This window comes from Geotrypetes seraphini, chromosome 19, assembly GCF_902459505.1.
Source record: "Geotrypetes seraphini chromosome 19, aGeoSer1.1, whole genome shotgun sequence".
NCBI lineage: Eukaryota > Metazoa > Chordata > Amphibia > Gymnophiona > Dermophiidae > Geotrypetes > Geotrypetes seraphini.
The window spans coordinates 370,818-397,047 of record NC_047102.1 but is presented as its reverse complement, the minus strand read 5'-3'; the positions used below and the strand labels follow the sequence as shown (position 1 = coordinate 397,047).

General features: G+C 40.4%; 1 protein-coding gene across 3 annotated transcripts in view; it reads left to right on the top strand.

Moving 5' to 3' along the window:
- Nucleotides 1–26,230, top strand: part of HIPK3 (homeodomain interacting protein kinase 3) — a 125,863-nt gene that overhangs the window by 51,906 nt on the left and 47,727 nt on the right. For all 3 annotated transcript variants that reach the window (XM_033927841.1, XM_033927840.1, XM_033927839.1), the window contains exons 4-6: nt 1,357–1,476; nt 9,661–9,747; nt 18,306–18,490. In XM_033927841.1, the coding sequence (XP_033783732.1) occupies nt 1,357–1,476; nt 9,661–9,747; nt 18,306–18,490 (392 nt within the window). The remainder of the gene's footprint in view (nt 1–1,356; nt 1,477–9,660; nt 9,748–18,305; nt 18,491–26,230) is intronic.

Below are 26,230 nucleotides of genomic sequence, written 5' to 3'. Positions count from 1 at the left end.
GAGCTAATGATATTGCTCTTCACTGAGGTATGTAAAGGATGGGACTCCTGTTAGCTTTGAATGGTTTATATCAGTGGTTCCCAACCCTGTCCTGGAGGAACACCAGGCCAATCGGGTTTTCAGGCTAGCCCTAATGAATATGCATGAAGCAAATTTGCATGCCTATCACTTCCATCAAATCTCTCTCATGCATATTCATTAGGGCTAGCCTGAAAACCCGATTGGCCTGGTGTTCCTCCAGGACAGGGTTGGGAATCACTGGTTTATATGATGAAAAAGCCTTTATTTTCCATTTCCCTAATGTGCTTTTTCTACAAAGATTGTAACAACTTCTTTCCTCGTGTAGCATTTCTTTGTGGTTTTTAAATATATATTTTTAAAGATTTTGCATTATATGAACAGTCTTGCTGTCTTTGAATGTTGTATATGTGGATAGACAATCAACCTTATTAGAACAGGCATCAACGTATCAATCTTCTATAGCAGGGTTGGGCAACTTAGTCATGTTTTGAGGAAGATCTCTTTTTAAACAGTGGAGGCAGTGATTCCTCAAGCTCAGGATTATTTAATGAACCTGTCAGCAAACCTCTGAAAATCAGTTTGATATTGGAAATGATTGTCCACCTTTTAAGTTGACTGTGACATTTCATTTATTTCAGATTTTTAAATCGCTTTATTCCAAAGCGGTGTACATAAATACAGTGTTCCCCCATGAATTTGCGAATCATGGACTCGCTCATTCGTGGTCTGCTCCGACCGAGCTGCATGTCAAAGCAGCTTCTGATTGGTGTAGCCCGACTTTACTACAGGAAGAGGCAGTCGGATCAGGCCACGAGTGATTTTCTTCACCAGCAGGTGCTCCAGCTGCCCTCTCCTGCCTCCCCTGCCTTTGGACAGGCAAAAAACTGTATTTATGGTTTTTCAAAATTCGTGGGGGGTTCCGTCGGGAGAGTACTGTAGACACAAATAAATATAATCAAACAGAGAAATCAAGTCCTGAGGTTCCCATTCCATCAATCCTGAATAATCAAGTGTCTCCTCAACAGCCATCTGAATCGAGTCAGATCTTGTTCTTGACAAAGTCCTACCATATGAATGCTTGTAACCTCAAATAGTAATAGTCTTCCATTTTGTTTTCTATTACTTGAGCTTGCAGAAAAGTTCAAAATAATTGTGAAAAACCATGTTTACTGAACAGTGTAGCTCGGGCATGTTTCCCTTATTTTGCTTTTGTTTGATCAAAATACTTTCACAGATTATAGAGGGATGTACAGTTTTATTCTAAATCCGTATGGAATTTAATAGTAGGTACTATAAAGGATGATATGACAGCGAATGTTTTTAATTAATCCACAGATTCGGTATATTTCACAAACCCAGGGATTACCAGGAGAACAGCTGTTAAATGTAGGAGCTAAAACTTCACGTTTTTTTTGTAGAGAAGCAGATGCGCTGTATTCTGGATGGAGACTCAAGGTAACAAACATTTTGGTTTAACTGTATTAAAAATGCATCAGTGTATAAATATTTTTATCTGACAGTTACTGTCCTTTAACAAAGTTTCCTTAGCAACAGCAGTAGATGAATCCAGAGACCAATGGAATAGCACACATCTTCCAGCAGGCAGAGATAGAGAAACTGATTAACAGGTGGTCCTATTGGCTGGCACTCCTCCTGTATCTTCAGTATGCTCTATCTCCCAGCAGGTGATGGTCGCTATTCAACTAGCTCCTGAATTCTGGCTGTGACTGGAAAATTATTTTCTCCTGTTTGAGATTTCTCTTAAGTGAGATGGCAATTTTATTTCTCCTGTTGAGGTTTCTCTTCAGTGAGACAGGGGTGTTCGAATGAACGGTGCCAGCTTTAGGGGTTACACCTGGGCCTCTGCCTCACCCTCCCTCCATTGCTAGAGGGTCTGACTGGGTCTCGATTTTTTTTCTTCTTTCCTTTTCTGTTTAAAATAAATAAATAAATAAAATAGGGAGACCACAGTTGCTACATTCTGCCCTGTTAGTGCTGCACAACTAGCTCTTACTGGCTTCAACCGGCCCTAACAACAAACTTGTGAGAATGTATGTGTTTTTTATTGTTGTTTGAACTTCAGGTTCTGTTTGGAAGTCTTAGTACTGTGGGTTCGGTCAATGTACGTTTAAGGAATGGATATTTTATTGAGGCTAAGTTTTATTACTAGAAATCCTTTGAGGGAGCCAGGACATTCCTGCCCTTTGCATGCACGCGCTTTTTTTCCTTGTTGGTTACAGCGCGGCAGTAGCGGTGCGATTTCATGCTCGTGCTTGTTCTCCTCGTTGGGTTTCAGTGCAGCAGTAGTAGTCCTGTTTATTCCGAGGCTCTCTTTCGTCAGTGTTTGTCATGGCCATGTGCAGCTGATTGTGCAGGTGCCGGTTTATAGCAGCGTGCATGAGATGGGACATGTTTTTTCTGGCGCTGTGGGAAGCACCGCACCATTCTAGTTATTCCCCGAGTCTGATTTTCTTTCTATGCAGGCCGTGGCACGGTAAATTTTGCGGGGCTTGAATCCGACTTTGTTTCTAGGAGCGTTGATGCAGCGACCATGTGTCGGCGAGAATCAGGCGCACACTTGGGTCTCCGGCAATGGCGGGAGAGCTGCAGCGTTCCGATAGTTTATTTCCAGCTGACTTTGGTCAGGGTATGCTGCGGCTTCTCTCCTTTCTGGTTCAGACAAGTTGTATGTGTTTCACCAGTTTTGGGACAAGCTTGGGCAGATTTATATGTCTATGTCTGTGTTCCTGCTGTATTCACTTGAAGGAAGCTGCTAGTTTAATCGGATTCTGGGGTTAGCACTCAAGGGGATTACCAGAGAGACTCTGACCTGTGCTAGGTCACCCAATTTCGGTTTGTCTCCGGACTGGATCGACATACGGCAACTCGCGGCACAATGAGATCAGCAGTAAGATAGTGCCCTGTTTTTCACACAGGTATCTCATTGTCTCTCTTGGGGTCCCTGCAGATTGAGCCTTTGTCTCTTGGTAACTGTCCTTCTTATTTGGGCCTGCCTCTGTGCTATGCTGCATGTGTCTAGAGTTTCTTTCTTCTTACAGATCCTACAGTTCTTATCCTGCCGTTCCCTGACCTTCTGCACTTCATTCTGAGGGGATCTTGACTTCTTCCAATGACTCTTCAGGCTTTCTCATGAGGGGAAAGACGCTATAATGTCAGGCCAGGGGGCTGAACATTTTTCAGAATGCTTGCAACTTTGCATCCTCCTCAGGTTTCCGGTTCGTTCTTGGAGTCTCTGTGTTTTGTGTTTCCCTTTTAAGTGTTACTAGTCCTCAGGGCAGTTCTTGTAGTTCTTCAGGAACTAAGGGATATTGTTCCACTTACTGCATGGTGCCCAAGATGGGGGCATTGGGCAGGCTGGATCCCATTCTGCTGAATTAGTTTCTCAGGGTTACACATTTCTGCAGAAAAACTGGGAGAATATTTACATTTTCACTATGGATTCCGAATCGGCACTAGGTTTGCTTGCCTCTCTTGGAGCTGCGCTTTCAGTTTTGGCACATAACATTTCGCCTACCCAAGGCTTCACGAACATTTTAGAAAATGTAGTGGTACCGTTTTGGCACTACCAGGCGATTCACCTACTTTCTTATTGACTGACTGCATGATTCGGATGTCTTCCAGTCGGGCCATTTGACTGACACGAAAAGGGTGGTTTCTTTTTCTCAGTTCATTGGACGTGAATCTTCGAATTTGCACAGCGCTTTTTTCTCCTGGTATATTGGGGAGATGTTTTTATTCATATAGGAGAGAAATGTGTTTCTTCCCAGAGACTAAGGCGATGGGTCACAGTCTCAGGTTTGCATTCTTCTTCGGTCACCATGACCGAGAGTATGGGATTCTGTACAGGTTCTAGGATCCATGTTTCTGACTCTACTGGGAACTTCGGCTTGCTTTCTCGTTATAACGCTACAGTGGTTGCTTCTGTTCCAGTGGTTCCCAGTATCTCAGGGCTCCAGTTATTTGGTAGGCTCCTCAAGCATCGCTCTGTATGATTTAGTGGCTCAGCGAGATTTCTCTTTTCAAAGGCATTGCTCGGTCTTTTCTAGACTAGCTCATGGTCACCAAACATCCCGGGCTGTTGGGTTGGGGGGCTCGGTGCCTTCCATCCTCAGCTCTAGGAGTCTGGTCTTAAGAGGCGACTCAGTACTTGTTCATTTTTCTACTCTGGAGCATGGTCAGGCTACCGTTTTTGGAGCTTCAGACCATTCTTCTGGAATGATGCTGAAGGCCTTTTCAGTAAGTATTATGATGGGGTATTTCTCTACAGCCTGGGCAGTAGATGATGTACTCAGTTGATGGGTAAAGTTGTGGTTCTACTTCAATGGGTGGACCCTCATCTTCCTCTTCTGTTGGCAGATCATTTTATGGGTCAGGAACAGAGTTTGGATAGACTTGCTCTCCGTGAAATCTGAGCATGGCCCATTTATTGTATGCTACAGTGTACAGTGCTGTGTACGCTCTAGAAAGTGTAAATGTTAGTAATAGTGAAATCTTCTACATCCTGGATATTGAGAATTTTGGCTCAGGCGTTCCAGCTCTTTGTATGGAAGTGAGCCCTCATGGCCTCGTCTCAAAATTCTAAGCTTCCTAGCTTCTTCGGCGGTCACAGGGAGTGGGAGTCAGAGGGGCTTCTTTCTCATCTCTGGTTTCTCTTTTTTCAGTGTTTTCCCCTGGCTGATGATGGCTTGGATTTGCCAACCCAAGCTCGCTTTCAGGGCACAGTATTTGTAGAATCTCTGGATTGGCTGCGCCATCCTTGCTATGCGGATCTTATGAGTCTTTTGACAGCCGGACTGTTGAGTTAGTATCTCCAGATTTGCTCACCTAGGGTCCAATCAACATGGATATTCATACTATTTTGGTATTACGACCTAGCTTTTGAAAAGTCATGGCTGACGTGTAAGGGTTATGCGAAGCAGGTTGTTTCTTCTCTTATCCAGACAATACAGACGTCTTTACCTGTGGCTTCTTCTTCCTTTTGGAGGTTTTTCCTTTCTTGGGTACTTCTCAACATTTGTACCCTTTCAGAGTTCTTTTTTGGCACAAGTGTATTGCCAAGGGCTTAGCATTCAATTCCCTTCAGCTTCAAGTGCCATTCTTAGCTTGTTACAAGGGCTAGGTATATTGCTCTTCCCTTACTTCTCAGCTTCATGTAGTCCAGTTCCTAAACGGAGTACGGTATATTCGTACACCTCTTAGAAAGCCCTGTCTGGAGTACAGTCTTAAGGTACTTCTTCGCAGTTTACCAAAGGCTTCATTTCATCCTTGTCTTTTGAGACTCTAAAAGGCTGTGCTGTTGAACGCGGGGTTTCTTGTGGCCATGGCTTCAGCTCGGCGGTTTTCTGAGTTGCAGGCCTTGTTTGGCGGGGATTCCTATTTCTGATTTACAAAATCTGGGGTGTCAGTTCAGACGGTACCACAATTTCTTTCTAAGGAGGTGTCATCCTTTCTTTTATGACACACTCACTTTTCCTTCCTTTTTCCTGGGAGGAGAAATGTGGAGATGTGCTTTTATTCACTGCATTTTTTTGAAAGTGCGTAGCGTTCTAAGCAAGCTAGGTTTCTAATGACTTTTAGTTGTTTAGATCACCTTTTTGTATTCTTCATGGGATGCCTCAAACGTATGGCGGTGTCCAAAGCCTCAATTGCTCGATGGGTCCAGAAGGACATTCTTTACGCTTGCTTGATGGCAGGGAAGCGGTTGGCGAAAGAACTTCATGACCATTCCGCCAGAGCGATGGCTACTTTTTGGATTCGGTCCAAAGGTTTTTTCCTTGGAGGAGTTTTGTGTCACAGCTACTTGGTCTTCCGAGAGTGCTTTATCTAAGCATTACCGGTTGGATGTGGGGGCGCATGCAGTGGATGTGTTTAGTGCTTCGGTTGTTGCAGAGGCAGTGTTTGCTTCCCACCCAGATTGAGGATTGTTTTGCTACATCCCATTGGTCTCTGGATTCATCTGCTGCTGTTGCTAAGGAAAGAAAAATTATGTTCTTACCTGTTAATTTTCTTTCCTTTAGACGCAGCAGATGAATCCAGAGCCCCACCTTTTCTGGATATTTTCTGTCGTTTTTTTCTTTTGCAACTTTCGAAGTTTGTTATTATTGATGGTTGTATTCTGTATTATTGCCTTTTGTGATTTGGTATGGGATAGCAAGTTTTTTACATGCTATGCCTATTGATGGTTACGGATGCTTGGGCAAGGAACTATACTGAAGATACAGGAGGAGTGCCAGCCAATAGGATCACCTGTTAATCAGTTTCTCTATCTCCACCTGCTGGTAGATGTGTGCTATCCCATTGGTCTCTGGATTCATCTGCTGCATCTAAAGGAAATAAAATTAACAGGTAAGAACATAATTTTCCATTTTTGGAAAACCATGTTGCTTGTTAGTTATTAGACACACAAATGTACAAAGTCAAGGCTGAGACAAAACAAAAGAATGATCCAATAGATCTGTAATAGAGTCAAACGATGAAAACAAGGAAGAAATTGCAGATGTAATATACAAGGCACAAAATCTTTTATTGGTAAAAATATAACGTAGCAATTCAAATAATGGTTCTCATATGTGAATAGACAGGACCCTTCCTCGGGGGTCCGGGATGTTATGTAGAGAACCTTTTAAAAATCAAAAAACCAACACAGGTGACGAAGAGCTCCTGTCCAGTTTGCTAACTGCAGCTCTCCGTCACTTGTGTATTCATGTATGAACTATGTTGAAACAGGACTGTACTTCAGTTTTTGCTTTAAATATAAAGGACTTGGGATACCTCTGGTACTCTTTAACAACAGGACTGTGAATTCAGCTAAGTACACAGAAGGAAGAGTGATTGTGATTGAAACTTTTTGTCTTTGGATCAGCAGGCTCAGGCATTCGGGACATTACTTGACAGTTGATTCCCTGTCTATTCCTGGCATTTCACTTGTTCATTGGGCACTTTCTTGTCACTTAATTTGCACATATTAAGCACACAGGAGCATCTCAATGATGGTGTGCGGCTGGCTGGAGTAGCATCGTCTGCTCTGCTTTTTCTAAGCATCAGAGCTTTCAAACCCACGCTGAGGGTGCTCCCCCACCTAAAATATTTAAATCATATTGTCTGTAATGTCCCAGGGCCTCTACTTATATTATTGTGTCTTAAATATCTGATTTTCTTTGTGGCATTTTTTGTAGTATTCATATGTGAGAACCATAAAAGACTTTGTGCCTTGTACATCACATCTGCAAGGCTGAAATCTTCTAATTGTTTCACTCTTATGGAAGTAGTTTACTGTATTTCCAGTGGTAACTATACAACTATCAGCAGGGCCTCCCAAGATGGGCAGGTTTTAGCGGAGATGTAAGACCAACAATGTACCACCTATCTGGGCAGCAACAGATGGGCAGTATTGAAGGCAGAGGATCGCGTTTGATGTGACTGTGGCAGCAGCATCAAATATATACTGTGCCTGCTCCCGCCTAGTTGTTTTATGCTGCCCCTGGTGTTATCTTCTGGCTGGCTCCCTCTTCCTCACTGCTGTAGTGCACAAAGTCGTGGACAGCGGCTCCTCGAGCATTCCCTTTGATGTTGTGATGTCGGAAAGAAGGCTTCTGGTTCAGGCGCAGGATGCCTCTGCCCGGCACTGAGGAAGAGGGAGCCAGCCTGAAGATTACGCCGCATCGATCGCACCGCGGACTGACAATTGAAGAATACTGTCTCGGACCCAATGAATGTACCTGGCCCTGCAAACCAGCAGTTGAACACTGTTCTAGTATATTTAGATTTTAGTACAGCCTTTGACACTGTTCCACACAAACATCTAATAAATAGGCTGAGTGCTCTCGGGATGGGCCCCAAAGTGATAGATCAGGTTAAGTAAAATGTGATAGAGGATAGTGGTAAATAGAGATTGTTCTGAGGAAAGGGATGTCACCAGTGGTGTGCCACAAGGTTTGGTTCTTGGGCCTATTTTTTAAAAACATTTTTGTAAGTGATATTGCTGGTAAGATTTGCAGATGCTGTTTCTATGGGTTTAAAATGATAATCTCCCTAAATGTGGGCTTGATGGAAATTAATGTTGTTTAAATATTTTCTTTGTTGTATTTTATTTCTGTTAGAAAATTCCATTCTTATATTCTGTATAGAGAATTCTTTGAAAATTACAATAAATAAATTTAAAAAAGAAAGATTTGCGGATGCTATCAAATTCTACAATAGGATAGACACCCTTGGCCAGGAGGCTTTCTATCCAATAAGACAGGGTTCATCTCAGTATTCTCTATGTCCACTTGCTGGTAGATAGACACAACCCAATAGTCTCTGGATTCATCTGCTGCATCTAAAATTGAAAGGGGATAGAGTCCCTATGAACATAAGGAAGTTCTTCTTCACCCAGAGAGTGGTAGAAAACTGGATCGCTCTTCCGGAGTCTGTCGTAGGGGAAAACACCCTCCAGGGATTCAAGACAAAGTTAGACAAGTTCCTGCTGAACCAGAACATACACAGGTAGGGCTAGTCTCAGGGTGCTGGTCTTTGACCAGAGGGCCATTGCGTGAGCAGACTGCTGGGCACGATGAACCACTGGTCTGACCCAGCAGCGGCAATTCTTATGTTCTTAAAGCAGTGTCTAAACGGAGTAAATGTTTCTTTGGCACATTATAATTGAAATGATAAAATTGCAAAACCAACAAAAAAATGAATTTGAAAGATATTTATTTAAAGTTTTTTAAGCTATGTATGAGTAATTGTAACAGTGGTGAAACTAAAAGTAGATAGAATAGAATTGCTGATCCAACTGATGAATGTGCTTGTTTTTGAGTGCAAATTAACTCAAAACATGGCTCAATAGCTGACAAGCAAACGCACATTTCATCATCCACCGTCTGCAGTTGTTTTCTTTTCTTTTTTTTCCTGTCAGAGCTGAAAATCCAAGTTTGCAAAGATAAGAAGATCCAAACGGTAACAAAACCTTGATTGCTTTGTTGCTCAAGTTAGGATAACTACATAAAAAATAAAACTACATTCTTGCTATTATGCTTGTCCATAGGCACACTGACAGACTCTTGCATCCGCGACTTTCGTGTCATCTATTCTAGTGTATACTTATGAGGGAATTTTAATAAATAAAGTATAGTTTATTTAAATTTTTGATTAAACGCTTATCCACGGGTACAAAGCGTTGTACATAGTAATTTAAAATAGCTGGGAGACGAACATTTTTAAATTTTTAGACATACACCAACTAAACAAACATACTTATGACCTGAAAACATTGGGGAAAAAAGGAAGAACTACAATTTCTTAGAAAGAATACATAAAAGGAACATGCAATAGGAGAGGGGGAAAAGTTAAAAAGTGCGGAAGTAAATACATATATAAAAATGAGTTATAGGCATTTTAGGCTGCTTTTGAATTTCTGCAAGTAAAATTCTGGAATCTCTTCGTGGCATACAGTTTGAGAGACACTGATCTAAAGGAAAGAGAATTATCAGGTAAGACATAATTTTTCCATATTCAGATGCTGTTTTGGTGGAGGAGAGCATAATTTATTAAATACTTAAGCTGTTTTGTAGAGAGAACATATAGATAGTGAATGCTCTAATTCCTCCTCTTAATCACCCTCTGTTAATGAACCAGACACTGGAAGAACATGAGACGGAGACTGGGATGAAGTCTAAAGAAGCCAGAAAGTATATTCTCAACAGTTTGGATGATATAGTGCATGTGAGTAATTCAAGGAAAAATGATCATTAATTGATAGTTCATGATTTACTTGTGTGTGTTACATTTAAAATCTCATATGGTGGTGATTGCAGAGATCGGAGAAATCATTTTGCCTTTAGCTTTGTGGTTTTTTTCTTTTGCATCACAACCAGCTGTTTCTTCATTGTTCTTGCCATTAGGTTATATACAATATTCAGCACCTTTTCAGTGCCAGTGTATTGTAAGGAAACAATAAGGTAGCAGCTATTTTATACTTGACACCAGGGAAAATGAGTGGTTGACCTTCCTGGCTCAGTATTTTTATTGCTGATTCTCCTATTTCTGATGCTAGTAAGTCTTGTATTTTATTCTACATATGCATATATTATTGTTTCTTAAGTTCCGTAGAATACCAAAAGCTGGTTCTATGTGGATCACAATCTAGAAACTAGCAATATCTAGGAAATAAAATGAACAACCAACACAAATGCAACTAACCTTTTTGGCAAATTACCCAAATCATTGTCTAAAATTTCTTATGAAAACTTAATTCTTTTGTCTGGGTCTCACCACACCTGGGTAGGCAAAACTGGCATTTCAGCCATCATGCTGTGGCTTTCTTCAGGGTATGCTTTGAGGTCTGCAGTTTGCCTTATATATAGTTGGCCGGACAACTGCAACAATCATGACACCAGCTGCGGAAGCCTAAGAGAACTTAATGCTTCTGTGCTCTAATACACAAGGGTAAAAAAATTCCACATCAGGGCAGCTAGAGAAGACAGCCACATATAGCAAATAAACTATACTCGTATTGAATACCTCTTTAAGATGGAAAATATAAAATCAATTTGTCGATGGCCTGCATCAAACAGTTTACTGCATTCTGTGATGGTGTTCCTGTTAGCCCTTTCAGGACCAAGGGACATATTTGTCCCATAACTTTAAAATCCTATAAATTTTGATTGGGATAGTCTACAGTTCTAAATTTGATATGTACGGATTCCATATGATACTGCCTTTATGTAAACAAACTGGTTCCGACATTCATTCATTAGCGTCGTTGCTAGATTGACGAGAAGATTCACTTGCCACACTGTCCATAAGCCAGAAGTGTGATTTTTTTAAATAAAAATAATGATATTTCACAAAAAAAAATCAATTTTTTGGCATCTGCAAGCCCTTTTTACCATAAAAATGTTGTCAAAACCACAAAAATTGGCCTACGATCCTTATGGTCCTGAAAGGGTTAAAGGCAACAGCAATTGTATTCAACAATTCTACATTTATGTAGAACAGTGGTTCCCAACCCTATCCTGGAGTACCACCAGGCCAATTGGGTTTTCAGGCTAGCCCTAATGAATATGCATGGAGCAGATTTGCATGCCTCTCACTTCCATTATATGCAAATCTCTCTCATGCATATTCATTAGGGCTAGCCTGAAAACCCGATTGGCCTGGTGGTCCTCCAGGACAGGTTTGGGAACCACTGATGTAGAAATCATTACTCTAGTCTAAGGAAAATATTTCTTATTGGTTGGTGCCTTTACTGGTTGCTTTTTTTGTATGAAATGTGAGAGTGAATTCTTGGATGTTTGAAGGCATTTATTGCATGGGAGATTTTTGGCAGAAGTAAACTTTTTTTTAATCACATAGAAAATTAATAATCGCAACCAGTGAAATGGATATCTTGTATGCTTTTCACTGGTTGTGATTATTAATTTTCTATGTGATTTAAAAAAAAAGTTTACTTCTGCCAAAAAGAGTAATGGATGATTTACCGTGAAAGCCTGAGTAATTTTGTTTAAAAACTTTGATTAGACTCCTTCACCCCCCCTTTTAAAAATATAAAATTTATTTTGCTTATTGAAGTGATAAACACTTTTTTTTTTAGTAGTGAGGAGTTAATTGGTGCAAAGAGGTTCTCATTTGTACTATAAATCTTACCTGATGCTCAAGACCATGAAAAGAGCAAGCACCTTCAGTGTTGTCCCCAGAAATTTTTTTCAGCTGGGTGGCATGAAAAAGTAGCCAGGTGGGGAAAATTAAATGTATACTATTTTTTATTAGTTAATTATTATTATTTTCCAATGCTCAATATGACTTCCTTTTTTAAGGTTTGACACTTGTGCCAGAATATTTTTACTAAATTTAAGAAGTATCCAATTCTAGAAGGGAATAATTAGATATTTGCCCTCTTTCAAATGGTATAGAGATTTAAAAAAGGGAAATGCGTTAATGAAGTCATTAGGTTCAATCTAGCCATTTATTTCTGCATGAATTTAAACAACTAAAAAAAAGAAAAGAAAAGATAAATATAGCTCATCCAGTCATACAAGAAATGGCTCTACAGCACCTCTAATAATGTTTTGATCACTAGGTTCCTTCCTGAGGTCTCACTGAGGATATGAAATAGATGCTATCCCCACAACCAGACCTCTTCCACATAATTTATGGAGAGGTGTTACTGAGCCTTGAAGGACACCTGTGTGATTGATCTTTATCTACTTCTTTTTTATTTTGCTAAAGTGCAAAGTAAGAGCTAGGGCAAAATGTATAGGTAAAGATGCAGGTAATAATTAGCAATGTATTAAAAATATTTTATTTTTATTTGCTTATAATGTCATTTGAAAGCTGCTTGATGATAATACAACTTTAATTCTTTATAATGTGTGTATCTGTCTGTTGGGGGAACAGCACCTACGCCAACAGTACAGTTAGAATAGGGTCATTAAATCCAGTGGTGTACCTAGTATATATGACAGCCAGTGCTGATCATTTTTTAACATCCTCCTCCTCTATATAAAAATAGATATTTTTAGTAATAATCCATGAGTCACACAATAAGGGTGCATCTAGGAAAAGGCAGCATCTTAAATACTGTAGTGAGCACTAAGAACACCAACACACACATTGTAAAACTAAACAAACCAGATCCTACACAGTCAATTGATCCTGTAGTTGATGCTAACAGAAAGCCATGTTCTTTTCATACACACAGAACACAGATACACCCTCACCCAATATGAAATAATCACAAACTAAAAATAGAAATATGTAGACAAAAGTTAAACTGAACCAAGAAACCAGACTCTACATACAATGCAACACCACAGAAACAGTGACACGTCCTCTAATACTGTGCAAAATATAAAGACAATAGATGTAAATTTGAAAAAAACTTCTACATAAGTCACCACTTTACCAAATTAACAAATAGAAATAAAATAATGAGAAATATGAAAATACCATTTTATTGGACTAATCTATTTTTCAATTAGCTTTCAGAGGCCAAATCTTTCTTCAAGACAGTACAGAATACAGCTGTTATGGTATCCTGTCTGACCTGAGGAAAGGGGTTTAGTTCCCCCCAAAATTGCCTTATTTCCATTTCCTATTGATAAATTTTAATCAATACAGTTACAATACTACTTGATTCTACGTAAAACAACAAAAAATATTTTTTTTTAATACCTTTTGTCGTTTCTGCTTTAGTCATAGAAACATAGAAGATGACGGCAGAAAAGGGCTATAGCCCATCAAGTCTGTCCACTCTGCTTACCCACCCCCTGCCTATGCCCTAATGACCCAATTTCCTTATCTTGACCCTCGTAGGGATCCCACATGGGTATCCCATTTATTCTTAAAGTCTGGCACGCTGTCTGCCTCAATCACCTGCACTGGAAGCTTGTTCCAATGATCAACCACTCTCTCTGTGAAGAAATACTTTCTGGTGTCGCCATGAAATTTTCCGCCCCTGAGTCATCTTCACTCTCTTCTTTCTATTCAGCATTTGTCCTCGCTCCCTTCCATGCAACATCTGTCCTCTCTCTTTGCCCCTTCCACCCAGCCTCTGCCCTCTCTCTACCCCTTCCATCTACTGTCCACCCTCTCTCTGCCCCTTGCATCCACTGTACACCCTTTCTGCCTTTTCCATCCAGTGTCTGCCCTCTCTCTCTGTTCCATATGGTATCTTCCCTCTTTCTATGTCCCTTCAATAAACTATATCCTGTGCCCTTTCTCTCCTTTGTACATGATTTATTTCAGTTTCACTCCCTCTCCATTTTTTGTCTCCACCCCTCCCCTTTGCTCGAGCATCTCTCTCTTCTCCTTTCCTTCCTTCCTTCCCACTCCACCCCATGGTCTAACATCTCTATACCCTTCCCTTCTCTCCCCCCTCTTCAGGCTCTGCCTCCTGTCTTTCCCCTTTGGTCCAGGCCTCTTTTTTTCTCTCTGTCTTTCTTCTGTGAGGAGATCATGTTGATCTTGAACACTGAATAATTCTTCCATATTCTCCATATCACTGTACTGTCGTCTGGTCCAGCAGACTGCTTTGGCACTATTACATGGGTAATAGTAAATTCATTATGCATCAGCTTTCCACACAGAATGCCACAAGTCTCTATTTCTTGTGCTGTGTTTTCATATTCACATCACCTTCCCAATCCTTCTATCCTTGGAAGTATTGTCTTCTGGATTTTTCCATTCTTGTCAAGAGCCTGCTGCGAGGCGCAGGATCCCGCACACAACAGCAGAACAGCTTTGCCTTGAGCCGTTTCTAGGCAAACTGGGATGCTTCTCCTGCTCCTGGACCTTCCTGCCTCAGTGAAGAGAAAAAGGAAACGCATGGTTTCACAACTCGACTTCCCTCAACACCCCTTTCCCCTTCTCACGTCAAGGTCTATTCTTGAGAAGCACGCGTGAGAGTGACGCTTCTAGCTGGTGGTTCCTGTTAGTGGGAGAAGCTGGCATGGTCTGAACCCCAACGAGAGGAGAGCGGAGTGAGAGCCATATCGGGCGCGGACCACAGTGAGATCCGTTTTGAGCCGCATGTTGTGCAGGGCTGGACTAAGGCAAGTTGTAAGCTTCCTTCCATCGCTGACCTATCTTCCATAGGTCAGCGATGGAGGGAAGCTTACAACTCGCTGCTCTTGCTTGCTTCGGGCCTTCCTTGTTGCCGGGTCCTGCCTTCACGGAAACAGAAAGTAGGCAGGACCCGGCAGCGAGGAAAGCCCGAAGCAAGCAAGAGCAAGTTGTAAGCTGACCTGTCTCCTATAGCGAACCCATGCTCCGGGGCGTGTCGACTTCCCTTCTCTTCCCCCTCCCCCCCCCGGATGTGACTTCTGGTTTTGGAGGGAAGCCGGCACGCACATGTTAGAGCCGAGTCAGCCCGGTAAATCTCCAGATGGTGGATTGATAGAGTGACTAAAGTAGTATAGTATTAGGGGTCATAAGAACATAAGGATAGCCTTACTGGGTCATAAGCTTTTTGTACTTCCCTACTGTCTAAAATGTCTCATCTATTGCACTGGAAAAGGAGATTATATATACTTTATCTTTATTTTTTATTGTATTTAGTCATTTATTTACTTTCTGTGGGGGAAACTCACTTTGATATATGAGCACTTTGGTTTACGAGCAAGCTTCTGGAACAAATTATGCTTGGAAACCAAGGTTCCACTGTATCTTTGTGGTGATTCCTCGGAGTGTTTGAAGGGGTTTGGGACGAGCAAGAGACTTGAGTGAGGGAATGTGGAGGGGAGCATGTTATTGAGAATAGGAAGAGGAGATGTCAGGACCAAGTGAGGAAATTGGAAGGGACTATGGGTTGTATGGGTGGGGGGGAATAGAGGAACGTGAGTGAGAGGATTAGGGGAAGGATGAATGGAGTGTGACTGGGTCCTAGGAATGTAGATAATGACAGTGACAGAATTTGGCATTGTCCCCATCCCTGCAGATAACTGTGGGAAATCATCTCGTGTTGTTCTTTATTGTCTATCTCAACCTCAGTCCTTCTACACCAGGATTTTTCAATGCAAGGCTTGAGGGTCAGTGGCTGGGCCCATTCATACTCTGATTCTTTCCTCTCTCTTTAAAGAATTACATGGGGATGGTTTCATGTGGGTTATCCTTGGGGAAAGAGATGGATGGAAAGGTGAGGGGTGGTAAAGTTCAGTTCAACTTTGCAATGTGAGGGGACAGAATGAAATTCTAGTATATAAGGGATTATTTTCATTGTCTTTTTCTTGCTACTGCTTGTTTCTTGATTCTCCCATTCTCCTTTGCATCTAAACCAGCATTTATCAAACTCTCTGTGGCCAAGAACTCATTCGCAAAGCCCTGGAAAGCATGTGACAACGTGGAAGAACCAGTTGATCTCTTTTGGAGGGTTGTTCCAAGTTATGACCCCAAATGTGGGTTTGAGGACCCTATATGGGGATGTGACCCACAGTATGTGAAGTCCTTAATATAAACCTTCATTCCCCCTCCAATCCTTCCTTCTTAAGAACATAAGAATAGCCTTACTGGGTTGGACCAATGGTCCATCAAGCTCAGTAGCCCGTTCTCACGGTGGCCAATCTAGGCCTCTAATACTTGGCCAAAACTGAAGGATTAGCAACATTCCATGCTTCTATGCAGGGCAAGCAGTGGCTTCCCCCATGTCTTTCTCAATAACAGACTATGGATTTTTCCTCCCCAATAAAATAATAATAATAATCAGGCATACAAGGAATGCCAGAAAATGACATTTATAAAATAATTTAAAGAAATATAGAAACATGATGGCAGATAAAAACCAATGGCCCATCTAGTCTGCCCATCCGCAGTAACCATTATCTCTTTCTCTCTCCGAGAGATCCCACATGCCTCTCCCAGGACCTTTTGAATTCAGACACAGTCTTTGTTTCCACCACCTCTTCTGGGAGACTATTCCACGCATCTACCACCCTTTCTGTAAAAAAGTACTTCCTTAGATTACTCCGGAACCTATCACCTCTTAACTTCATCCTTTGCCTTCTCATTGCAGAGTTTCCTTTCAAATTTAATATGCTATTACGTACGCATATATGAAAATATGCCACAGAATTTGTAAACTTTTGCAAAGGAATTAAAACATCTCATATCATAACATTCCATTTGTGTACTGTAAACACCTCAGTTCTTCTATGTGGTTAACATAAAGAGAACTGTGCATTCAGAGAATTAGAAAATAACAATGGAAAAATACATTACATCCACATTATTCCCCCCAAAATTGCTTAAATAAGTTTTTAAACATTTTCCTATAATGGTCACAAGATACTAATGCTAATATTATAGGGCCTAGTTTTCTCTCCCAACTAGCAGCCTTAAAAACCAACATCTTTTCCACATATTTCAATTTAGAGCAGCTCTTTACAGTAGGAAACATTTTTAAAATAGTAGAAAAACATGAAGGGCGCTTTGATAAATTAAAAGCTAATTGATCAATCGGATAACCTGGCAATAGACCATAAAGCACCTTATAACAAAAACAAGCCAACTAGTTTAAGAAAATAAGGAGTAATGTGATCTATTTTCAGAAATGTTTCTTAATCTAAGCACAGGGCTCACAGGCATCTCAAAGCATGGACGAGACAATGATATAGAGAGGAGGGTTTTAGATCTGTAAGGAACTGGAAACATTCTGGGAAAGGGAGAGACTGTTACAGAAAGGTGGGCTCCACCTTAACCAGGGTGGAACCAGGTTGCTAGCATCAACATTTAAAATGGAGATAGAACAGCCATACCTTAAGAAGGATATGGCGATATTCGAGAGGGTTCAGAAAAGAGCAACACGATTGATAAAAGGTATGGAAAACCTTTCATATGCTGAAAGATTAGAGAAACTGGGGCTCTTCTCCCTAGAAAAGCGGAGACTTAGAGGGGACATGATAGAAACTTATAAGATCATGAAGGGCATAGAGAAAGTGGAGAGGGACAGATTCTTCAAACTTTCAAATACTACAAGAACGAGAGGGCATTCAGAAAAATTGAGAGGGGACAGATTCAGAACCAATGCTAGGAAGTTCTTCTTCACCCAATGGGTGGTGGACACCTGAATAGCGCTTCCAGAGGGTGTGATAGAACAGAGTACGGTATTGGGGTTCAAGAAGGGATTAAATATTTTCCTGAAGGAAAAGGGGATAGAAAGGTATAGATAGAGGATTACAATACAGGTCCTGGACCTGATGGGCCGCTGCATGAGCGGACTGCTGGGCGTGATGGAACCCTGGTCTGACCCAGCAGAGGCACTGCTTATGTTCTTAAACTAGAAACCAGTGAAAGGCAAGCAGTTGCTCAAAAGCGCATGGTTCAGACCAAGCTATCTTTAATAGATAACAGGGACAATTATTGCATCCTTGCTATCGCTATGCTCTGAGACCGTAATAGGCCAGACAGATTTTTAGATTGCAAATTATCACTGTCAATTGCTAAGCAAGTAATAAAGGAATGTTGTTTGAAATGTCTGTATGCAAATGCTAGAATCTGTAGAAATTTAGTTAATCTGAAGAGTGTTAGAATATATTGCGAAACAAAATTAAAGCAAACCTGCTGCAGATGAACCTCCAGCTGCGACTATTTAGAGTTCCTTTAAGGCTGTCTGCAGTTGATATTAGTCCAAACCCTTCTCACTCTTTCTAATAGAAAACTAATTGGCTAGGATCTTGCAGGCTTATCTTGAGTTTCTAATATAGTACGTGCTTCTCATTTTAGCTGACACCATAGATTTCTTCTACCAATTTAAATTCCACAGGAATGACTGTGCTTTTCTTTCTTAGGTGAATATGGTGATGGATTTGGATGGAAGCGATATGTTAGCGGAGAAGGCGGATAGAAGCGAATTTGTTAGCCTGTTGAAGAAAATGTTGCTGATTGATGCTGATCTCAGAATTTCTCCTGCTGAGACACTGAATCATCCTTTTGTTAACATGAAGCACCTATTAGATTTTCCTCATAGCAATCAGTAAGTTCCTTTTGTTTTTCTGTTCTCTAATTTGCCTTTCTGATATCCTGAGAGAAATCTTAGGCTCAGTGTTATCGAAGCTCAAACTTTCAGGTTGCTCTTTTCTTGGCTAGTTTATAAGTTCTTGATATACTGCATTATGGCCCAAAGGCTTTAATTCAAGGAACATTCAAACAAAAAAAAAGGGAGGGGGGCTTATGAATAGTAAGTGAAAAGTACATAGTGGTTAGGGGAAAGAGAAGGCAGAATTCAGAGCAATAAAGAGAGAATAAGATGCTGAATAGTAGTGCTACTGATTCACTTTGGAGAATTGATTTGAATCGATTTGGTGTTTGAGAAAATCGGACTCACCGATTCAGTGACACGTCCCCCACCCCTCCGGTGAGACCTGACATGCCTCTGAGGCCTCCTAAAGCAGCAAAGGTGGAAGCGGTGGATGGTCAGCCGCAGCATCGCTCTGATCAGGCTGCCCGCAGCCTGCCCCGCTGAGGCCTTCCCTCTACTGTGCCTTGGTGGGGCAGGTCGCGAGTAGTTCATTCAGAGTGATGCCACTGCTGACCGTCCACTGCTGCTTTAGGAGGTCTCGGAGATAATGGCAGATCTTACAGTGGGAGAATCGGTTGGGTGCTGTTGCACAGGGAGGATGGGAGGGAGTGTTGGAAAGCTGCTGCATATGAGGGGAGAGGAAGAATTGTTGGGGTGGAGGAGAGGAAGGGAGAGAAGAAGTAGGAAGGGGTGCTTCTTGTCTTCCTGATTTCATGTCTCGGGGCTCAGTCTTGTACTCCAAAACTTATTACCTTCCGGAAGAAAATTGTGAGTGAACAATTTTGGACCCATTTTCGTAAACAGTTTGCTTTTGCCCCCAGGCCTGATGCCTCAGAAGTCAACTGACACAATTGGGTAAACCTTTCTGAGTCCACCTATTATTCACTTGCTTCTCTATCTAAGGTTCCCTGGTATCTTCCTTATCACAGGGAATTGAAACAGAAATGCCGAGCATTGGAGCGTAAATGGAAAAAATCAAGATCTCCTGCTATCAGACAGTCATGGAGGGATAGTAGGTCTTATAATGCAACATTAAAAAGAGCTAGGAAAATTTTCTACGGCGATAGAATTATCAGATCCAACAATCAAAGTAGCACCTTGTTTAACATCTGGTGCTCTTTAACGAAAATTCCTACTCAGGCCATTTCACCTCTTACCAAACTCATCAATTCTACCTTATCATCAGGTCTTTTTTCTGCAGAGATGGGTCACATTGTTCTGTCCCCATTATAGAAGAAAGCTGACTTAGATCTACTTAGATCTTCACCAAATAGCTATCGACCTATATAGAAAGCGAATATTTCCCTACTGACTAAAATGTTAGTCTATTATATCTGCTCAGCTTTCATCATATTTGGATAAATTTTCCTTTCTTTTATCTTGCCAATATGGATTCAGACCAAATCTCAATACCATATCTCTACTGATCTCATTAATCTCAAAGGTTCAGCAATTGCAATCGCGTAATAAGTTTGCAATTCTGCTACAATTCGATCTATTGGCGACCTTCGACGCCATTCACCACGATATTTTAATTTACCAACTTTTCGAGATGGATATTGATTCTACAGCCTTAGACTACCTGACCAAATCAAAAGCCGTCAAAACAGCAGTCAGAGAGGCTAAATTCCACATGGAAGAGTCTCTGGCAAAGAACATCCAGAAGGGAGATAAATCCTTCTTCAGGTATATCAGTGACAGAAGAAAAAACTCAGGCGGGATTGTAAGTCTTAGGAATCCAGATGGAGACTATGTGGATATGGATTCGGAAAAAGCCCAACTATTAAATGAATACTTCTGCTCAGTCTTCACCCGAGAAGCGCCGGGGCTTGGCCCTCAGCTACAGACAAGGGTTGGCTCAGTTGACCCTTTTAGTAACTTTGAGTTTACGCCCAGCAGTGTCTACGGTGAGCTGTCAAAGCTCAAGGTTAACAAAGCAATGGGGCCGGACAACATGCACCCCAGGGTGCTTAGGGAGCTGAGTGATGTCTTGGCGGAGCCACTGTCCGCGCTCTTCAACCTCTCCCTTAGTACAGGCAGCGTCCCGTTGGACTGGAGGACGGCTAACGTCATTCCACTCCACAAGAAAGGCTCAAAGATGGAGACAGCAAACTACAGACCAGTGAGTCTAACATCGATAGTGAGCAAACTAATGGAAACTCTAATCAAACACCAATTGGATAAGATCCTGGATGAAGAGAATCTACGGGATCCCCGACAACATGGATTTACTAAGGGGAGATCATGCCAATCCAACCTGATCAGCTTCTTTGATTGGGTGACGGAGAAGCTGAATATTGGGGAGTCCCTAGACATCGTGTACCTGGACTTTAGCAAAGCATTCGATAGCGTACCACACCGCAGGTTGCTGGGCAAGATGAGTTCTATAGGATTAGGTGACACATTGACGCAATGGGTTGGGAACTGGCTTGGAGGTAGGCTTCAAAGGGTGGTGGTGAATGGCACCCCCTCCGAAATGACGGAGGTGATCAGTGGAGTGCCACAGGGCTCAGTCTTGGGCCTAATCCTATTCAACATCTTTATAAGGGACTTGGCAGAAGGGCTTCGAGGTAAAATAACATTATTCGCCGATGACGCCAAACTAAGTAATGTAGTGGGCAAATGCACAACAGACGAAGATTCAATGCCCGACAACATGATGCACGACCTACTCCTGCTGGAGCGCTGGTCTAGGACATGGCAACTCAACTTCAATGCCAAAAAATGCAAAATTATGCACTTGGGCAGCCAAAATCCATGCAAGTCTTATACCCTTAATGGCGAGATCCTAGCAAAAACGGTAGCAGAACGAGATTTGGGGGTAATCGTCAGTGAGGACATGAAGTCTGCCAATCAAGTGGAGCAGGCTTCATCCAAGGCAAGACAAATCATGGGTTGCATACGAAGGGGTTTCATCAGCGTAAGGAGGAAGTCATTATGCCATTGTATAGATCCATGGTGAGGCCCCACCTGGAATACTGTGTGCAATTTTGGAGGCCATATTATCGCAAGGATGTGCTGAGACTGGAGTCGGTGCAGAGAATGGCCACCCGGATGGTCTCGGGACTCAAGGATCTTCCATACGAAGAACGGCTTGACAAATTACAGCTATACTCGCTCGAGGAGCGCAGAGAGAGGGGAGACATGATCGAGACGTTCAAGTATTTTACGGGCCGCATCAAGGCGGAGGAAGATATCTTCTTTTTCAAGGGTCCCACGACAACAAGAGGGCATCCGTGGAAAATCAGGGGCGGGAAACTGCGAGGTGACACCAGGAAATTCTTTTTCACTGAAAGAGTGGTTGATCGCTGGAACAGTCTTCCACTACAGGTGATTGAGGCCAGCAGCGTGCCTGATTTTAAGGCCAAATGGGATAGACACGTGGGATCTATTCACAGAGAAAGGTAGGGGAGGGTCATTAGGGTGGGCAGACTAGATGGGCCGTAGGCCTTATCTGCCGTCTATTTCTATGTTTCTTTGTTCATTATGGAATTTTATAATTCTTTTACTTATTTGATTTTGAAGAATATTTTTGGGATTTATATATTTTATGATGTCTTTTAAAAATTTTTCACTTAATGCTAATGGCCTTAATCACCAGATCAAAAGGAAGAAAGTGTCCTTTTTGAAAAAACAGAATGCTGACGTGTATTACATACAAGAGACCCATCTAAACTTTGCGGAATCAAGAAAACTGGAAGGGGGATGGGTGAAGCAATTTTTTTTGCTCCTGCAGTTGGTAAAAAAGCAGGGGTAGCTATTCTTGTTAGCAAAAAATGTAATGCTAATTTTCATTTAGTAAAAGCAGATACTATGGGTAGATGGTTACAAGTGGACATGAGTATGGGAAATAATACCCTGACTTTGTTTAATGTGTACGCTCCTAATTCGAATCAGCAGGAATTTTTTATAACATTGCAGAGATTGTTACTCCCACTGGCTGCTTCTAAATTAGTGATGGCTGGAGATTTTAACGCTGTTATGGATCCTTTATTGGATAAAAAACCTTGTAAAAATATAAAATCTTTAGGGTTAGATAATTTGGTTAATTCATGTGATTTAAAAGATATTTGGCGTATTCTTCATTTTGATGAACAGGATTTTTCCTTTTGTTCACAGGTTCATAAATCTATTTCTAGAATAGATTATTTTTTTGTTTCAACTCAAATAGTTCATCAAGTGATTAAAGCTTCCATAGATTCAATCATTGTATCTGATCATGCGGGTATATGGATTGAATTTCAACTGGACCAACAGGAGTATTGTAGACCTGTTTGGAGATTTGATAATACATTGTTGGTGGATGCAAAATTTCTTGAGGATTTTAAAACACAAATTAGTGAATTTTTTCACTTTAACTGTTCAGTTGATAGTTCATGGAAAATTTGTGGGATATCCTTAAGGCTACCATGAGAGGTTTTATTATTTCATATTCTGCTTATATTCGAAACAATTTAAAAAGCAATATTCTGAATTGGAAAAAGAAATAAAAATATTGGAATCTAAATTGATTAATAAATGGGAGCATAATAGTTTACAGGCTCTCTTAAAAGCAAAAGGTAAATATAATGAACTATCTTTGAAATTAATTAGGAAAGATTTGTTTACCAAACAAACATTGTATTATGGAAATTCTATTAAGGCGGGAAGATTATTGGCAAATTATCTCAAAGAAAAGAAGGAGTAATATGGCAATTAAAGATGATAAAGGAATTACTCATAATCAGATTGAAAAAATATTAAGTCAATTTCTAACCTATATTCTTCTGAGCCTTATTTAGATAGGGAAAAAGATGGTTTAGAATTTTTAAACTTAATTATTGGTGCTAAAGTTCCTGTTCATATAAAAAGAAGTTTAGAAGAGCCTATATCTCTAAAAGAATTAGAAACAGCGTTGAAGTCTCTTAGAGTTAGATCCGCTCCAGGTGTGATGGTTTCACGATAGAATTTTATAAAGCATTTCAAATTATTATTTTACCTCATTTGTTAAATTTATATCAGTCACAACTTACTAATGGTTGCATTACAGGTACTATGGCTGAATCTTTAACTATTGTTTTACCTAAGTCAAATAGAGATCCTACTTTGGTTTCAAACTACAGGCCTATTTCTTTAATAAATGTGGATGGTAAACTTTTAGCTAAGTTATAGGCTTTGCGCTTAGCTAAGGCTCTCCCTTACATTATTGATATGCACCAAACTGGATTTGTTGCTAAAAGACATTCATCTAACAATTCTAGATTAGCGTTTCATATGTTAAATTTAACCCAAAAAATGAATCATCCGGCTTTTTCTGTATCTTTGGATGCAGAGAAAACTTTTGATAGGGTCGAATGGAAATTTATGTATCAAGCATTAGATTGGTTTGGTATAGGGCCTGGATTTATACAAATGATTAAAACATTGTATAGCTCCCCTTCTGCAAGATTGAATATTAATAATAATTTATCTGAAAGATTTAATTTGCAGAGAGGGGTTAGACAAAGTTGTCCTCTATCTCCTTTGCTGTTTGATGTTGTTTTAGAACCCTTATTATTATCCATTCAGCAAGCAAAGGGGATACAGGGTATTTCTCATTCTGACTGGGAATATAAAGTCTCAGCTTATGCAGATGATATTCTACTTTATTTAAGAAATCCAGAAACTACCATTCCATGTTTGCTGGAATTGATTGATACTTTTGGAAAATTTTCAGGATACAAAATAAATTGGAGTAAGTCTGAAATTCTTCCTTTGAATATGCATTGTTCTAAAGGATTGTTTGATTCCTTTTTATTCATTTGGAAAGATGATGGATTAAAATATTTAGGTATTAAGATTAAAAATAATTTGGACGACACAGTTAAAGAGAATGAAAAATTTTTATTAAAAAGAGTTACAGAGTTGTGTGAGCAATGGAATCCTTTACACATTTCTCGGTGGGGGAGAGTTCAAACTATTAAAATGATGATATTGCCTGTGGTTTGCTATCAAATGAGTATGATACCAATTTTTTTTCATGGATCCTTTTATAAAAAGCTTAATGGTATTCTTACGAAATTTATTTGGCTAGGTAAAATGCCTAGAATTGCCTTAGTATCTCTTCAAAAACCAATTGAGGAGGGTGGGGTAAATTTTCCTAATTTTTATAGGTATCATCAAGCCTATATTTTACGTCAGGGTATGTATTGGATCCTACCAGAACTCATGGAGAATGCCCCGGATTGGCTATATTTAGAATGGTGGGATTAAACTTTTTTCTGTGAGAACTGTAGAAATTCAGGTGGAATTGTATATTATATGAATGATTTTCTGTACACTTGTTGTAAAATTTAAAATGAATAAAGATTTATTAAAAAAAAAAAAAAGAATGGCGTCTCTTGTTTCCTTTAAACTTGGTTCATGCTCCTAGTATTACATTGCCTAGAATAAATAAGGAGAACAGAATTTTATCAGACACATGGAAAACATTGCGATATATTAGTAATTTAACACCTATTCCAATAAGTAAATCAACAAATCAATCTTTATGGATAAACTCCAAGATTCAAATTGGTGGATCTAAAATCTTATGGAAAAACTGGATTATTGCAGGTATTCTAACTCTGAATGATGTTATTTCAGATGGTAAACTGCTTGAATTTTCACAATTGCAGCATAGATTTGGTCTTAATAAATCACAAAGTTTTAAATGGTTGCAGCTGAAGCAGGCTATTCAGGTGGGGTTCCCTGAATGGAAAAATCTGAGTAATCAATATAGTTTGGAGTTCCTTTGCTTCCAAGCAGATTTCCTGGGACATCAAGCCGCAATGTGGTATAAATTACTTTCTAGATATATGAATAAAAAACCAAAAAATGGTCTTAGAGACATTTGGAGCATTGAGATCAAGCAGCAAATTTCTGTATCTCAGTGGCCACGAATTTGGTCTTGGAGAATGAGATGTACAGTGTCAGCATCTATGAGACAAACTTGGTTCTTTTTGTTGCATAGAGCGTTTTGGACCCCTGTTCGTTTACAAAAATTAGATAGCTCTAAGTCTAATAGATGCTGGCATTGTAATCTGGAAGCAGGGGCATTGGACCATTTACTTTATTATTGTCCCTGTATTAAAATTTTTTAAATTCAATTTGGACTCAAGTAAATTGTTTATTAGATGCTATTGTTCTAGAACAGGGGTGTCAAAGACCGTTCTCGCGGGCTGCAATCCAGTCGGGTTTTCAGGATTTCCCAATGAATATGCATGAGATCTATTAGCATACAATGAAAGCAGTGCATGTAAATAGATCTTATGCATATTCATTGGGGAAATCCTGAAAATCTGACCGGAATGTGGCTCTCAAGGAGGGACTTTGACACCCCTGTTCTAGAACCAATTCACTCCTGGTCTCAAACTTTAACCAACTGAGACTCAATGCTCCATAACGTGGGGCATCGGATTCTGTTAGCCATTGATGTGCTCTTATCTACTACTTCCGTGTAGATGCCACCCTGAGACTGTAAATAGCTTGTATATTCTTAGATTCACCAAAGCACGTGTGTTCTTAGCTTTCCATAACTTCTATTATCGCATCCTGTTGCAATTTTCTGTAGCGCGTATATACTGATCATGTCACGTATGTTATCGATCCTGTAAACTACTGTGTACGTATCGTCATAACCCATTCTGGGCTCCTGGGGAAGACAGGCTATAAAACTAAATAAAGAAATATTTTAAA